At 32.2% G+C, this 18,425-nt stretch overlaps 1 protein-coding gene across 1 annotated transcript; it reads left to right on the top strand.

The window, feature by feature from the left end:
• Positions 1-561: 561 nt before the first annotated feature.
• BBS9 (Bardet-Biedl syndrome 9) lies at positions 562-8,089 on the top strand. The gene is made up of 12 exons (XM_077436620.1): positions 562-815; positions 894-982; positions 1,133-1,397; positions 1,521-1,641; positions 4,747-4,876; positions 4,964-5,275; positions 5,364-5,852; positions 5,926-6,263; positions 6,386-6,561; positions 7,366-7,495; positions 7,571-7,784; positions 7,858-8,089. Exons 1-12 carry the CDS (start codon positions 562-564, stop codon positions 8,010-8,012), a joined length of 2,673 nt encoding a protein of 890 aa, XP_077292746.1. The 3' UTR covers positions 8,013-8,089.
• The last annotated feature ends 10,336 nt before the right edge of the window (positions 8,090-18,425 follow it).

Here is an 18,425-nt window from a genome sequence, read left to right as displayed (position 1 = left end):
TGATGTTTTTTACAAAAATATTGGCAAATTAGTTGAATATTGATGTTGAATAAGTTGTTTACCAGGAACAAATACACCTACCAAACAACTTTTGTCTTTGATGAAAAATTTGTGATTCAGTGATAAAGCGCAATTAAATGTTAAAACTGTAAAATGTAATGATCACTAAGTATAATTTTAACCAATATTTTTTAGAATTTCATTAGGGCATTCAAGAAAATAAATTAATTTTCATAAATGTGCATCACCACTTCACCACTTCAATGCCGTTAATCATTGAAATGCATATTTAGAAATATTGTTTTGTAAGAAATGTCCTGTATACGACAAATATTTTTAACTTACAATAGGAGCACCATTAAGGGCACAAAAAGTTGTCAAATATGTTTATTATTCAATAACTTCCAATTAAGTTGACCGACCGAGTAAAAAAGCTAAGATAGAGAATCTAGCAGCACTTCATTTTACTGTCAGTTGTCATTGTTGTGACTTCAGTTTGACATTTCCATAACAAACCGTTTCTAAGATCAATTTCTTATAGCATATATTATACAGCTCAAAATGTCTTTATTCAAAGCCAGGGATTGGTGGAGCAGTGGAACTGCTCTCGACGAGGCAGCAGTAGATTTATTTAACGGTTCTCTAAAAGTATCACAAATCGGACCCGAAGGCTCCGGTGACATCGTCATATTCGGAGCCCCAAATGGACTCATACAAATTTTCAGGCCACAGGGTGCCTACCAGCCCACGGATGTAATCCTCGAGTTCATGACCGATAAACCGATCTTGCAAATCGACACAGGAAAACTAATGCCGTAAGTACATATATTTAAAATCGTACAGTACTGAAAGTCATACAAGATATACATATATAAAACGATTTTCGTCTGCAGTGGTTCTAGTATAGAACACATAGCTGTGTTACATCCTCGTAGCATTTCCGTATATATGCTATCGAGTAAAGAAGGTCACACCGAATACGGTAATATGAATACTGTACTAAATCACCTTCAATTGCTATTTTCTTTTATTTTTATATACAGTTTATTGTTTATTGGTTTGATTTTAATGCACTTTGTGAAATAATATCGTAGTGTTCTTATATTCATAGTATTTAACTTATTTGTTATAGGTAATCAGAATATACTTTTGGAACAGTATGGTCACAAATTACCGAGGGCTGCTTATTGCTTCGTCGTCGGTCCTTTTGGCAATGTGAAAGAAAGAGATTTCATATGCGTACAATCTTTGGACGGTTTGCTTATGTTTTTCGAACAAGATGTTGCAACTTTTAGTTGCTTTTTGCCCAACTTTTTGCTGCCGGGGGAAATGTCTTACAGCCATTGTGCCGATGCTTTTATAACATGCAATTCAAATTGGGTTATAGAAGCTTTCAGGTATGTAAATGTATATATTACATGTAGTTTCACGTATTCTTATTAATCATTTATGTATGTACTTTTCAACATATATAATTTAAAATAATTCATTTTAATACATTTTTATTAATTTATTTTCAGTTATCACAATTTATCACAAGTATCAGATGCTAATGACGGAAAATCAATTGCAGTAAAAAAGCCAGTTGCAGATTGGGAATATAATGTTGGAGAAAATATTATTAGTGTGCAAAAAATTCAGGTTATTTTACACATAGATACAAATAGTCTTTCAGAAAAATGCGAGGCCCAGGGCAACCGATATTTTTGAGCCCCCCCCCCCTATTTTTTAATATTCAAAACCAGGGGAAGAAAAACTTAAAAAAATATATATATATTATAAAAATAAAAAGCTTATTAAAATTAAAAAGAAAAATTATTTGACAAAAGCTTTTCGTGCTCAAGCACCACACAAAATGAGATATTATTCCAAAATCTATAATTGAGGGCTGTAAAATTGCGAGTCCCCTAAAATTGTGAGACCCTAAAATTGTGATACCCGTGGAAATTGCCCCTTCTGTCTTCTGCCTGGATCAGGATCATACATTGAAATTTTGTTTGTACATATATACTCGTTTGGATTTCAATATCATATATGATATCGTATCGTAACATATGTACGTATCATATCATATACATATATAATATCGCTATTCTGTGTGTGTGTCTGTGTAAGATAACGCTCGCCGTACTATAATAGTTGTTTCGATTCCACATACATATGTAAGTCACCGTTAAAATACTGAAGAATAAAACGTACGAATATAATAAGGAAAGAAAAAAACTTCTATATACTCATGTATGTATATACAGAGAAATGTAATAGTAATAGAAGGGCCCTTACGAATAAATAATTGTTGTTAATATTACGCGGTACGTCTCTATAAATACGCTACAACGCACGGAATACAATCGGATCAATTTACTTATAAAAATGTATCCTATGTTGTTTATTGTGTGTTTTTGAATGCATTGTGCAATTTTTACCGATGCTTGCCCATCTTGCGAGTAATATAAACAAAAAGAGAAGTCTTTATCGGACATACACATACGTCGAGCACCAAGCGTCAAATACGACTGATGCTAAAATTATTTAGGATTGTCTGTGGACAATCGTCACTTGACAACAATATGACGCCTAAAGCCACTTCTATTAATATAACATTTCTTTGCCTATATATGTATATACTGTTTGCTACCAATATTTTCTCTCGGTTAATATATGGCGCTAAGTCTCTGGGCATTTAGCGCCATCTTTTGAAAATTTATTTAATTAATTAATTAATTTTTTCTATTGGTGTTTTATATTGTTTATATGTACATACAAACCCATGACAGGTTGTTCTTACCACTAGCGTAAAGCTCGTTTTTTGTCGATTTTGTTAAATTTTAGAACAGGAAATGAATCCAAACTTTTTATTATACACGCATAATATATTCATCAATAATATTTACAAAAAAAAACTGTAATTAACTTAATATTTAGTTGTCCCTCCCCTATTTTTTATAACAGCCCGAATTCTACGCGGCATACTCTCTTTGCATGACTCTATTGTTTTTTTTATTTGTGAATTATTTTTTCATGTATCTATTATTTTTTCTTTTAAATTATCCAACGTAGTATTAGGGCTGTTATAAACAATTTTTTTCAATACCGCCTAACAATTTTCAATCGGATTTAAATCCGGTGAATTACCTGGCCATAACAAAATTGGAATATTTTTTGTGGTCAGGTAGTTTTTAATTGTTTTGGCCGTATGACACGGGGCTCCATCTCGCATAAAAATATAATTATGTGCACTCATCCCCTCTGATTGAAAATACGGCAAAAATACTTGTGATAAAAAAAAATTATATTGATCCTGTCGCAATGTACTCTCGACAAAATATATGGGTCCAGCCCCTTTTCCGCTAATAACCGACCACACCACCACAGATGCACTATGTTTTGTTGTTTGAATGGTGCATTCATCGCACAGCTTCTCGGAAGGTCGTCTTCTGATGTCTTTGATAACATCTGTCATTGTCCATAGAATTGATTCGTCAGAGAAACAAACCTAAAATGAATGAAAAATTAGTACATAGGAGGTTATCAAGTATTTTTTAGTTAAATATTAATATTTAAACAATACCTTTTTCCAATCATCAACAGTCCATTGCTGATGTTCCTGAGCCCATAGCAGAAGCTTTTTTTTCATCGTTGGTGTCAATTTTGGCTTTTTCACGGCTCTTGACATTAACTTCGCGAAGTCTGCGTTGCAACGTTCTTGTAGAAATATCGATTCCCTCTTCTTTCAGAATAGCTTGAATGCCTTTATTAGGCACCTTACGGTTCTCCAAAGCTATGGTGATGATTTTTCGATCCGTTCGCGGTGTGGTTTTTCGTTTATCCCCACATTTGTGGTATAATGTAGCAGTTGGAGAAACCCCCGATTGCACCAATTGTGCAATATGGGCTACCGTAGGGTGAGAAACATGAAATTTTTTTGCAATTTGTCTGTAACTATATGTCTTTTCACTAATAAGCGTTGCAATAGCCACTTTCACATCTTCTGAAATGGTTTTTTTTGTAGCCATTTCAAAAAAAAAGTTTCTAAATTAAAATTAAAAAATATATTAAAGCGAACGTAAAAACACAATAAATTATACACAATAATATTAATTTACAACTTATATTTAAAAATAATTAAATCTTAAGTCTATTTTTAAGTCAATAATTGTTAATTTACGCAGCGTGTTAACAGGGCGAAAACTGACCGTGAACTGATTCTTTGTTTCTTTCACCCCAATTTCAAAAGTTTCGGTTTTTTGTCACCACCACATGTGGGCAGCTATTCAATGTATCTACCAGTGTTAAAATAAACACGTGTTTCCCACATGTTTGTCAAATTTGTCACAAGTTTCGCAAATTACGCTAGTGGTAAGAACAACCTGTCATGGGTCTGTAGGTAATTTTTACCTTTTTTTTCATATTAAACAATTAAATATAAACATTAATTTACAAAATTCGATCGCGTGCGGGTCGAACACAGGACTGAAACATTTCTTTTATTTTATTTTTATTTAATAACTTAATATGCCAACATCCATGCGATGATATTCCATCGGGCACAACGCTAGTTACATATGTACATATATAAACCAGCTGTTATGTCGAAAGATTTTTTTTACATTTTATAAGTGAACATTGTGAATCTTTATCATATCTCAATGTTTCATTTATACCTGAAATTTTTTTGACAATCAGCATTACTTTAGCTTTACATGGTAACGTTTTTTTGTATACATAATTATAATAATTTTGCAGACTAGCAACAATATTTGTGCGTTTGTATTATTGGGAGAACGATGCCTTTATTGCTTAAACGACAATGGTTTACTTAAATTTATGAAGAAGTTTGACTTTGAACCTATTTGTTCTCACGCTTATTTAATTGGTTGGTATTATGGTAAGAATCACGATATTTAACTTTTATTCTGCGCAAACGTATACATATTCATACATTCTGAATTTATCATTCCAGAGAATAATGCTCGATTTATGGTGATGGTTATATCGGAGACATCAACACTATTAATATATGAACAAGCCACTCTCTTGTGGTCTTGTCAACTTACTTTTATGCCTGTTTGGATCGGTCGAGGCTTCTTTACAAACTTACCCGGCTCTTTAGTTATGCTCACCGATTACGGCGAAGTTAAATGTTGCTATTTGGGAACAGAACCGGAACTCTTCACCGCACCTCCGTTGCCTAGTAATGAAGTCAATTTTGACGAAGCACAGGTGGAGTTGGAAAAACTTCAAGTCATAATAAGCAGCCAAAATGATATAAGCGGTACGTATTTACATATTAAATATGTTATGTACTTATTTGAAACATTTGAATTTTATTTTAATAAATATTTTTTATTTTTTATGCATAGAAATTAACCTTAGTAAAGCTGCATCTGAAAGAGAATTACCATTCACGATATTCATCGATAAAAATCTGATCGTCGATGATAGCTTTCCTAGATCCGAAGATGACACTATTTCCCATGATTTCTACAAATGTAAGGTCGAAGTTAAAATAAAGCCTCTCGACAGATCAAATATCGAATTGATGCAAGTGACTTTTGTTACCCAAGATCCGGTTGTGTGTTCAGATTCAAATCAATTGATTACTGACATAACCGATGATATATCGGTTGAAACCGAAGTATGTATTCGTAGTAAGGTGCCAATCGGAACTCTCAATATTGGCGTTGTAGTTTTATTTACAAACTCTTTGGGTCAAATTCGCATCTTGAAAAAGGACGAGCAGTTGCCGTTTCAGTTAGTATACCGTTTGAATCCACCGAAGAAGGATTCAAAGTACAAAGTAACGTTAGCGGCAAACAAATCAACCGTCGATCTATTAGAACTTTTCAACGGTGAATATTTCAACTTAACTTCGCTACTATTTTATATTTTTGAAGGTATTTTATATATTAATTACACTTTTAGATTTCAAATCTGAAACATTCACCGAACTAGGACTATCGACCGGTGTTGTTGCTTTCTCTAGTCCGTACTCTGACGATTCTCCTGTTACTATAATATCAGCGAAATCTTCACAGCGTTACCGGATTCAATGTGATAATATATCAATAATGGAGGGTGTTATTAAAGAATTCTTACACCGCCTGCTGATGTATTTTAATAAACGGCCGCATTTGAGAGACGGAGAGAATGCAATGCTGAAAGTTGTTCTCTATGGAGGAATATCCCAAGATATTTTGCAATCGTTTTTGAGTAGTATCGACCAACATACTGTCACACGGCAAGAGCTCGTCAATGTTGAGGTTGTAAGAAGTATGTTAAAACGGGCACTATCATTCCAACGCACTGCTATTTATTCCAAATATTATATTGCCTTACTATTTTGGTATGTAAAATATTTATAATTGATTATTTTATATTTTAGAAATCATTAGATGTCCTATCATCACAATTTATTCTGATTCAAAAGCGACTAATGATAAAATATAGAGAAAGACCCCCGACAAGTTGTGAAGGTCTTGCTCTTCTATTAGAAGATACTGTATCGAAGATTAACAAAGCAAGTTTAGATATTTTGAAATTGAAGCTTGATGTATTTAGGTAAACTTTAAAATACATAAACTTTTATCTTTTAACAAAATATAACTATAAATATGTTATATTTTATCATTATCATTACCATTTAAACCATTCAATTCTAAATGCATCCTCTTCTATTAAGGATTTTGGTGTAATACTTAATAATAAACTCGATTACTTTGAACATATTTTCTTCATTACTAACAAAGCATATAAATCTCTTGGAAATATAACTATAAATATGTTATATTTTATCATTATCATTACCATTTAAACCATTCAATTCTAAATGCATCCTCTTCTATTAAGGATTTTGGTGTAATACTTAATAATAAACTCGATTACTTTGAACATATTTTCTTCATTACTAATAAAGCATATAAATCTCTTGGATTCTTACTCTGCTCAACTAAACCCTTTAATGATCCTCATGTACTTAAATTACTTGATTTTTCCATTGTAAGGTCTCACCTTGAATTTGCCTCAATTATTTGGTCACCTTTTTGTATATCCCATATTAATTGTATTGAAAAAGTTTAACTAAAATTTATCAAAGCCATCGGGAGAGTTTTGATTGATTGATTCATTTCTATTTCTGTTATATAATCTTTATCCAATATTATATCACTTTATTTTTGTTTTATTTAGTCATGTTATAGTTTTTATTCATTTCTTTTTCATTTGTTTGTCTTTATGTAATTTGTAAAAATCTATAATTGGGCTCGGATGTTTTTTTGTTACATTTATTCTTTATTTTTATTTTTATTTCTACATGTGTTGTCTGTTGATTTTTCAATAAATATTTACTATATAATTTATTTTTAGGTTTGGCTGTGAAATAAATTGTGGAATTCATTTGATATTTACTCTTTTGGAATTGGTCGAGCCGAAGATTGAAAATTTAGATATTATTAAGAATGCATTGTCGACGGATGCTTTGCATGACTGCCATCAAGTGATTATATATACAATATATGATTCAGTTTATCTATATATTTATGTATATTAATTACAATACCGTTTCAAACAGGCTTGGGAAGAAACTTCTATACTAAATGCTTTGTATCTATTGCGAACAATATTTGCCAAAAGTGAAAAGGAACGTGATAAATTTGTACCGCTCAACAGTGACGATTCTATAGTTAGCTATAACGTAAAAGATATAATTAAATATACACGGCTATTGTTGGAAAGAGTTATGAATCGTCAGGAGTCTTCTCCGGATAATGACGCAGTTGTAAAAGGTTGTAATTGTAAGATTGTGATTCAAAATCGCACTGACTGTATTGTCAATAACGTTTTTTTATATTATTGCAGAGGAGCAACAACTCCATAGTGTTGATGATTTAGAAGGGGAAATCGATGCGGAATATAAGGACGATAATGTTTTTCAGATTCCTGAAGGTTCTTTGTATGGACAGCGTCAACCTATTTTGACCGCCCGACTAGAGAAGCAGAATAGAATTGAATAAAAATTGTTAAATTGTTTTAATTAATGTGATCACTGTGCAATATATTATACATAGAATATTAAATAAAACTCACTTTTGAGCTACTTTTTTATTTTTAAAATAATTTTGTATCAGAATTTTGATGTCAAAACACGCTCTTAAAGATTTAATTGAAAATATTGGAATATCTCGAGAGGCTCTTCGGCTCTTGTGGCATACACTTTGGAAATCGCTGATATTCAAAATGGCGCTTCATTAAACTCGTAAATTTTATTTGACGCGACTATTTTGTGTTTGACGTGAAGTGAAATTGGATTTTAAACTTATAAAATATAAACGTATTACAATTAATTTCTATAAATTTGTTCCCTATACGCCAGTGGACCTCTAAACATCCGTTTAATAGGTAAAATAATAAGTATACTGATTGAAAATTTATAATTAATCGCGGGTTTGCGGTTTGACTACATTAGCGGTATTGCTCAATGAAAATACGATTACGTAAATAATTTTGCGTACACGCGTTTCGGTTGGTTCAGACGTAGAAAATGCCGCATTCGACTATTTTTACATTCGGTATTGTAATTTTCAAAGAATTCTTGAATCAGTAAACTTCAATTTAAGCAAAAAAAAAGAAATGGAAATAGTTAACAGGATATTCTTGGAATGGATGCATAAATAGAAAGCGGTCATTAACGGTACTTGCGCCGAAGTTGAGCCCATGTAATTTATGAGGGTCAGACTATCCTTACACCATTTTTGTTGTTAGATTTCTAAAGCTAATATTCCTTGTGAGGTATTGAAAAGATCTTTTGTGAATAAAACTACTTTTGGACAATGTTATACGTAGAGGTAGGATGGCCAAGGGGCCGCTCATTGTTCCATTGTTGTAAATCCTTTGTAAAAAAGGTTCGGCAAACCTGCATTTACAAGATTTGAACAATACGCGGCACCTTCTGGGTCCGGGCTTTAGGCCTTATACGTATTATATTGTTACGTACGCCGCGGATTAAGCGAATAGAATCCAAGAGACTATGTGACCGTTCAAGGATTAATTAAGTGCTTGCACTTACTTCCAGGATTATATCTGGACTCTAAGTGCATTTAGGCTAAACAATGACCGTTATTAGGCCTTTCTCAGAATCGGTACGGGGAGACCCAATGTCGTGGAAATACATATCCGAATACGTGACTATACAACAGGTAAACAGATTAGACGTCCTGAGAGATCTACCCTTTATAAGGCGGTACGTAGGTGATATCATGTCATTCTGGACTGAGCACTGCCAGTGCGTGTATCTCCTTAATCATCAATAAACGCTGTGAGACGACTGTTGGCCTTTTACTTGGATCCTCCACCCACCCCTACGCAACAATATTTTAATATTTCATACTGCCGCCTCGATTTTGAATAATCGCCAATATGCGTTGATTTCGTACAGTGAATTTAAATATTCCATCGTAATATCATTCTCTCAAGTTTCAGTTATATTTTTATGCAATTCTATGATATTTGATGTACGTCGTTTTGCCAATTTTCTCTTTAAAATAGTCCATAGATTCGGATCTGGATTGTCTCCCGGCCATTCTAATGATTTGATACCCAGGATATTCTTAAATGTTGTGATCTGTAAGTGATAAAGGATATTATTAATCATTTAGTAAAAGATTTAGACAAAAAAAAAATCGAAATTGTACTTCCGGCTCGAGCGCGATGACATGGTGCAGAATCGCTTGATAAATCGGATTTTTGAATGTTGCGTTATTTTCTCGATCGTTGGAATTACAAAATTTAAAAGCACATTTTTTTACTTTTCTGCATTAATTATTTTCTCAATAATGGTCAGGAATCCTAAACCATATGCGATCATACACCCTTAAACCATTAATTGAGGTGAATGCGCAACGATCGGAGAAATGCATTCCGTGCGGAATCTTTCGCCAACTTTCCATGCAGATCCCATCCTGCCCAAAGAAATTGAACTTCGATTTTTCAGAAACTACAACCCTTTTCCTATCATCGACAGTCCAATGCCTATGGTCCTTAGCCTAATTTAGATGATCTTTTCGCATTTTAAGCGTAAGAAACGACTTTTTGGCAGGGTGGTTTGGCTGCCAAAAAGCCGTTTCTTCCTCAATGTTTTTTCTAAAAATGTCACATGATCTGATGTTTGAAGCCCTGCTGGAATTTCTACCGCTGTTTTGAATGGATTTTCTAGCATTATGTGCTTGATACGACGATCTTCGCGAACACTGGTCACACGTCATCTTCCGATTCCAGGTTTTCTCCCCAGGGTATCCCAAAATTCCACTTTTATCGACATCCATAGCTTTATTATAAAAAAATTGCGCAGTATTTTAACACAATGCGTCTGTACCAAATCTAAAATAAAATACATAGTATAGATTAATAGGCGATTCAATTTAATAAAACCAAATGGAACATTACCTAAAAATTTTATTTCATCCATTCTTCTCTTGCCTTCACTCTTCCCTGACTTCGGTGACTTCATTATCATCGCTCTTTAATCCCAATCACACTTTTCCGATGTTCTCGTGTTTTGGAGCAGCTCCTTTTTCCCCGTTTGTATAATTATAGAATTCAATTCATGACATTTTATAATTTAAAACACATTGAATTATGCTTTTCACTGTGTCAATCGAAAGCGAATTACGCTCATCTGTTACCTTCCCACTCGGGCACTTCATGGAGAAGCATACATGAAAAAACATATTTCTCCAGTCGAACTGATCACTTAGCCAAATAATTAATTCCAATGTTGAAAAAATTCTCTACATCTTTTTCAATTCCTTCCACTTGTCTCGTCGTAATATCATTATGTTTTTTTCAGTTTATTGTATGTGTGGCTTGCATTAATACCTATGTAAGTATTTACTACTTAATCTCTCCGTTAATTGTTTTTTTGTGTGCTCTAAAATATTGGAGGGTAATAGATTTTTCAAGGCTTTTAATTTGCTTTTCAATCAAAAACGGCTGTGTACAAACAAGGTATAAAGTTCTGATAATGGATTCGTACAAAAATCTGTTATCGCTTTTGGAGGATTTTCTTCTTCTAAGAATTTTCTAATTGATTTTAAATCTGTAAATCTCACATCCAAATCCACTGCCCAAATATTGCTCAAAACTGCCCAAATCTCGTAAAAAAAAGCATTTTCTGAGCAATATTTAGGCAGTTTCCGGTACGGCAATTTTCTGTAGAGAAATTTGCCTGTACGACAAATTGGCCGCATGGGGCCCCGAAGGGGGCCCAGGGGGGCGCAGCCGTCATCGAACAAATGATTCGATTTATTTATTTTTCGATTCATAGGCGCCGATTTGATTTTTTTCAATTCGATGGATTCAAAGTCCCAGTGGGGGCGCAGCCCTTAACGGCAATTGCTCATGGGGGCGCAGAGGGGTGAAGCCCTAAACGACAATTGCTCATGGGGGCGCAAAGGGGCGAAGCCCTAGAAGGCAAAGCCTCAGAGGGCGCCGAGGGCGAAGCCTTAGAAGGCAAAGGCTTAGGGGGGCACCGAGGGCGAAGCCCTAGAAGGCAAAGGCTCAAGGGGGCACCGAGGGCGAAGCCCTAGAGGGCAAAAAACTCAGGGGGGCTGAGGGCGAAGCCCTAGAAGGCAAAACAAATTTTATTTTTGATTTTTTTTTATTTATTTTTTGATTTATCTATTTTTGATTTTTTTTTTGATTTTAAAATTAATTCGTGAGGTAGATCCGTTCACCATACATACATTAAATGTTACTAACACAGAACAACAAAACTTTGACAATGATCAAAATTTTCCGGAACTTGAAATCCACAGTGGTGTTGCTAATACGGACATAACCCTCAAGAGATAGACCATCGACAAAAATTTAATCTTAAAAATAATTAATTTTACACTTAATATAAAATAATCTATGTAGCTATACAAGGAAAGCTCTTTGTATATTAAAAGAAAATTATTTATATCTGTAGTCTTATGTCAATAAGAAGATTGAAAATAATCGAGTTGGTCCCCATCGAGGGGTGTATTTTAAATACGAAGATTTCGTCGAACGAGCCATCTATTTTTATCTTATTATTAACATTATATTGTGTTTGGCCAAAATTAGATTAACGAGCTTCATATACAAGCGTTGATAACATCAAAAAATAGTATATAAGAATAGTGCCAATTATCGATAACCATTTTTTTTATATATACATACATACATCCATATGAAAAGAGCTACGAAGAAAAACACCATTCTGTCTGACGATGGCTAAAATTTAGTTAACCTTAATCTGTAATTTGAGCCGAGCAGAGGTGTTTTTATGGGAAAAAGGTGCCGAACTTTAAGATGCGAAAGATGAGATGTTTCTCAGATAAGTATTGGATTTTACTGAGGGTTGATATCCTTTGATTACAGCTGTTACTGGCAGGGAACCGAACCGAAAACCGGAAAACTCTTTATTTTTGCCGGAACGAAAACCTATTTTTATTTTTTATATTTTAACGATAATGGACAAATATTTAATTTTAATTTGTTAGTAATCATAGTATTATATTATTCTAGTGTTAATGTACAGCATAATAGGAAAAAGAGTTAAAAAAACCTATTTACAATTCTTATAAATGCTCATAATACATCTAATACATAATATTAATTAAAGTCGATGACCTAAAGCAGATTGTGTTTAGTTAATCTATGTTTATACCGGAAGAATATAGACATTTTATTGTAATCACCAAAACTCTTCACAGGTGTGTAAGTATGGTTATTAGTGATTCTGTCATAGAATTTACTGGATAGTTTGTTAGTAATGTCTGTAACAAACGGAATATTATTTATGGCATGCAGTTTTTTTATGTTAGTATATATGGGTGTATTATAAATTATTTTTAGGGCTTCATTTTGTATTATTTGGAGATTGGAAAGGTTAGTATTCGAGGCGTTTTCCATACAGGTGAAACATATATAGGTTAATAATACTTTTGTGGTAGTTGAAATTAAATGTATGATAATTTTAATTTTCATACATTTGAAAAATATTTCTAGCTTGAAAATTACTTATACATCATAATTTAAACTCGCGGAATTGTGTTTCTGTTACTTTTCATAATAAAATAACATAATCTGCTTTGTAGTGGTAATCGTATTATATTAACCTCTAGATCTAGAGTGCCATACGGGGTTAAATTTTTGAACAAATGCAATCACATTAAAAATGGACGCTCTAGCCTCTCAGTATTTTTATATAAAAAGGTTTTTCTAGGCCTTATTCTAACATATTTAATTTATACATGTACATAAGTACTTTATATATTTCTAAGATCGAAACATTTCATTTATTCATAACACGTTATGAATAAATAAGCTTGTCTATTCATCAATATGATGTCGTAATTAAAATGCCAGCGTCTTTTCAATGTAACTGAAAGTTCATTTGATGAAATCGTGTTTAAATCATTTTCCACACAAATCGAAGGAAATTTAGGGGATTGAAGGAAAACTTTTCTTCAAATAACGAACGAACTCAACAGTTTTCAATTCAATGTAAAGCTTGAATTTTCAGACTTTCGCCAATAGTATTTCGACCGACTTTCTTTATCTGTAAATAATATATACTTACATATCAGGTATATATTTATTTATTTAAAGTTTAGACCATTGTAGCTTTACAGGAATTCCAAATGCGCCACAACGGTCAAAAATATAACAGAAAAGAAACAAAATATTAACAAAAGAAATTAAACATGATAAAAATAAAACATATATACATATACACAAACAACACATTTAACACAATCATAAATATAATAAGCTATATAATAGCGGATAATAATAATAATTACAAATTATTAAAAAACAACAAAGAAGAGAATGTCTTTTAAAATAAAAAAGAGAAAGAAAAATAAATATAAACATATGTATATACACATACAAAAATATATTTATACATAATCATAAATAATAGCGGATAATAATAATAATTACAAATTATTAAAAAACAACAAAGAAGAGAATGTCTTTTAAAATAAAAAAGAGAAAGAAAAATAAATATAAACATATGTATATACACATACAAAAATATATTTATACATAATCATAAAAAACAATAGCAATTAATAATAGCAGATAACGTAAAAATATCAAATATATGTAAAATATAGCATAAGGAATGTCTTGCACCTACAGCCAGTTCCAATAAATAAGAACCAACTGCAAATACAAAACATCTCTGTGAGGCTCAAATGGAAGAAAGTAAATCAAAATTCCACTCATAAATCACAATCAATCATTTATTTATTTTATTTTATTTTATATTATTCTAAACAGACTGAAAAAATCATGAAAACAGTGAGCGCAGACTGCCAGACAAATATGTTAGAATAATATCCGACAATTTACGCTCACTAAGGTGGAAAAAATCACATTCAGACTCAGCAGCAAAGATTTTATTAAGAAGTCGAATAGCTCTTGGAATGGGAGCCATACGAAAAATAACTTTACGAGCAGGAGGTACAACCATCAAATGATGATGTCTACCACGCACATAATTTCATAAATGAATGTTTGTTTGTCTTCTATGCTATCGAGAACTTTAAATTTAGGACCACCAAATTTGGAAATGGGATTTAAATGTATTTTTATTATTTTCAGTAGTATTTTTCAGTACATAGGTTTCACTTCGATTCGACGCTTACATATGTCAATTATTCGATTTGGTTTTTATGATGTAATGATTAGTGATATTGGTCTTATGATATAGGTAATGATTACGATGTAATATTATTCTATACATGTACATATGCACGTATGTATAAGGGATTGCAATTTATCGTCAAATTTCATAAACTGGTAAACGGTAAATTATTTTTCCTACTTCTGGTACACCAGTATTTACCGGTAAGGGTGAAAACACACTGAGTGGTACGTGCTACGTATTTTTTTTTAGATAATTTTAAACATGCAAAAAAAAACGCAGCACCCCTAGCCCATATAAATGGTACACAACCCATGTTTTCGGTGATATTTGACAGTGTAGTGACAGTGATCGATAGCGGTAAATCCCATATTTGAATAAATGTAGGAGATACTTGGTAAAAAAAGAAATATTGGTCGCATATGGATATGCATACACGTGCGACCTCCCAAACACATGCATTCTGCACATGCAACTACACCCGAATTCGGTTTGGGGAACACCCACTGGTCACACTGAACATACACTTGGCTTACGGTCACAGCGGGAAGCCGAGAAAGTGACGTCCCATACCACTCAGTGTGTTTTCCCCTTAAATGAAGTGGATTATATAACTGTATGTTGTTACTTTTCTTAAAAACGTTAACCTATGTAGATTGAATCGTAAATAATTAATAATAAATCTAATAATAAATAAATTTTATTTTAATTTTTGGTTTATTTAAAGTGTGGATCATTTGAATGTTTCGATTATAATTGAAACAACCGTCTGATCGCATTTATTACCATTTGGTTAGTCTGTGCTGCCAGTGAATTTATTAATTTGAAACTGCCACATTAAATACTGAAAATAAACAAATTCCAGACAACCTAATCCACGTACGCCATTTGCATTGATTTTTAATGTAACATGATGCAATAATATGCCTGTATATGTATGTACTTAATTTGCGATAAAATAGATAAAATAGTAATTAAAAAAATTTACCGGTATTTACCGATGTCGAAATTTCGCCGATTTACCGGTAAACCGGTATACCGCTATACCGGTATTGTAATCCCAAGTATGTACATATGTACGTCATGTGTAAATTATTAGCACTTAAATTAAACATATTTATATTTTTAAATAAAGTTCTAACAATTTAAATAAGTAATATATTTAAATTGTCCTACAGTAAAAAGCATATTTCATTCATAGAAACTACGTTTCAATTTGAAACGGATAAGTGTAAATAGTCATATCTTTGCGAGAAATTCCACTTTGGAAGCGAGACAGATTTATTTATTTTGTGTAAGAACTTTCATTGTGAACGACTTTTTGATTTCCTGTCTGTAAATACATATGTATGTACATATTAGATTCATCGCACTGTGGCACGTAAAAAAGATCAGTATACAAATATTTATTACTTTTTCTTTATTGTTCATATGAAGTGTTGAAGTATTCACATTTGAAATTATAGCGTTGCAATGACACTCATTCCCGTATTTCCCGTTTCCGTTCCCGTTTTTCCCGTTTTTTTTCACAGTAATCTTTCCGGACATGCATACAACAAATTCTGAAAGTTCCATCGTAATCGGTTCAGTGGCTTAGGAGTCTATTCGAGACACACACACAGACATTCATTTTTATATATGTATACATACATATAGATAAATAAGCATAAACTAGTATTTTGGCCGTTGTTATTTTATTTTATTTTATTGTTACAAATCAATACACACTCGTCATTACAGATTCGCTCCAATGCGACGGGTGTACGTTAACGAAATACAGAATACATAAACAATCAGAAATCAGAAATACAGTAATACATATACAATCAGAATATATAGCATATAATAATTAATCAGAAATAATAATCATAGAGACATCTCTGGATTATTTTTTTAGATTTTTTTTGTGTACAATTTTTATACATATAATAAATACGAAATTATAGAAATGTCTATAGAGATATCTATAGATTTCAGATTACTGTGTATAATTATTACAAATTATACACAGGCAGATTTTGTGACAACAGGTATAGATCTAATACCAATTTTCAGGAACCGTTTCAGCAATGATCAGATAAAATTGGCAAACTCTGATAGAGAAACGATCGATTTGGAGTCACAAAACCCCCAAATCTAACCAGCAGATGGCGAGGACTCGAACCTTTGACCTCAGTGGTGCTTTATATATACGCTACCACTAAGCCAAACTGCTGGCTTAATATTTATATTTCAAATAAGTTTCGTTTTTAGTTCACATTCAACTATTCTAAAAAAACCTTTTTTTTTTTTAAATATCTGAATGCAATGTGTTGAATAAGAAATATATAAAGCATAGTTCAGTGCAAATTTATGGTTCAAAAATTAAGCCACATTTTAATTCAACATCTCAACAGTAATAAGATTTGCACTTTTTTTTTATTTCCTTTGATGAATCGTCCGTTATATGAACAATTTCACTGTCAAGCAAGGATAAACACTACTATAGAATTTCAACGAAACAGCTCAAATGTTTTGTTTTGAAAAGACGGTACCAGGTATGATACCATGAACGCTATATTTTTTCTATATGCTTAAAACTATCTAAAAAAACCCACGTTCCATAACCACGGGTTAGGTTAGGTTAGGTTAAGTTAGGGTTGGTCCTATTAATTTAAGATGAGGTTGTTAGGGTCGGTATTTATTTTTGCCAAATTTTATTTTTGTCACTGGCAACCCATTTGACGTTCGTTTTGAAAACCGAATATGTCGTGCGAGCTATTTTGGAGAGGGGCATTCTCTTTATTTGCCGGCCTAAATGGTACCCTAAAATAAATCAATGACAATGTAATTATTTTAGTGTTAGATATTGTAGATAAGATCCGTCATTTCCTTTTTCTCTTTTTCGGAGACGTTTATACCTACACACTTTTGTCTTGCACTTACATTTAACATCATCGAGCACTCCATCCGTAATTAGTATTATTTCTTGTTTGTTTCTTGTTTATCGGCTCCTTTGAGAGTATTATTTTGAAATAAAATAAACATTTCTGCTGAACGCTAAATAATGTTTTGCTCAGAGAAAAATATATTCAGATAACGGTGATTTCAAATAAAAACAATCCCAATGAACGGGCATGGCAGGTATTACTGTACATACACGAAAAAAAATAAAAGGTTCTCTTTGTTTCCTTTGGATATTGTGAGAGTTTGCTATAAACATATAAAATGTATTGATTTATTTCGATTTTTTTCAATTTACATGAAAATGTATTGATTTATTCATCTTAAAGATTTGAATGGGTTTGTTTATAAATATAGCGGAATTAATTGGAATGGTTGCCTAGTTTTTGAGAGCAATCAAATTCAACGAGTCGAATACATTTTATTTGGATCACAGAAAACCACAATATTTTAATAAATTCATTTGATATTCAGTACCATAAACTTTTAAATTACTTTTGGGTCATGGAATATTGTGTTTTCTCAATTCTCATTATTGATTTCTCAGTTTTGAATAATATACAATGGATCCTTTCTTCCTTTGATGGGGATTAGAAATTTCAGACTTTCAGCTTTCAATTGAGACTTAATCAAAACAAGTACGAATTATGTAGTGTGGAATGTATACCCGTAGCTTTGATAATACTAAATTTGAATACAATAGCTACATATACACAATTGAATTTCTGTTTTGTGATTCACTGATAATTGAATTCGAATGGTTGGGACATTTGAAGTCGGCTAGATGACTTTGTTCCTTGTTAGA

The sequence above is a fragment of the Arctopsyche grandis genome, chromosome 8 (assembly GCF_051622035.1).
Source record: "Arctopsyche grandis isolate Sample6627 chromosome 8, ASM5162203v2, whole genome shotgun sequence".
Lineage (NCBI taxonomy): Eukaryota > Metazoa > Arthropoda > Insecta > Trichoptera > Hydropsychidae > Arctopsyche > Arctopsyche grandis.
Note: the sequence above shows the minus strand (reverse complement) of the source record. Positions and strands in the feature narration are given on the sequence as shown.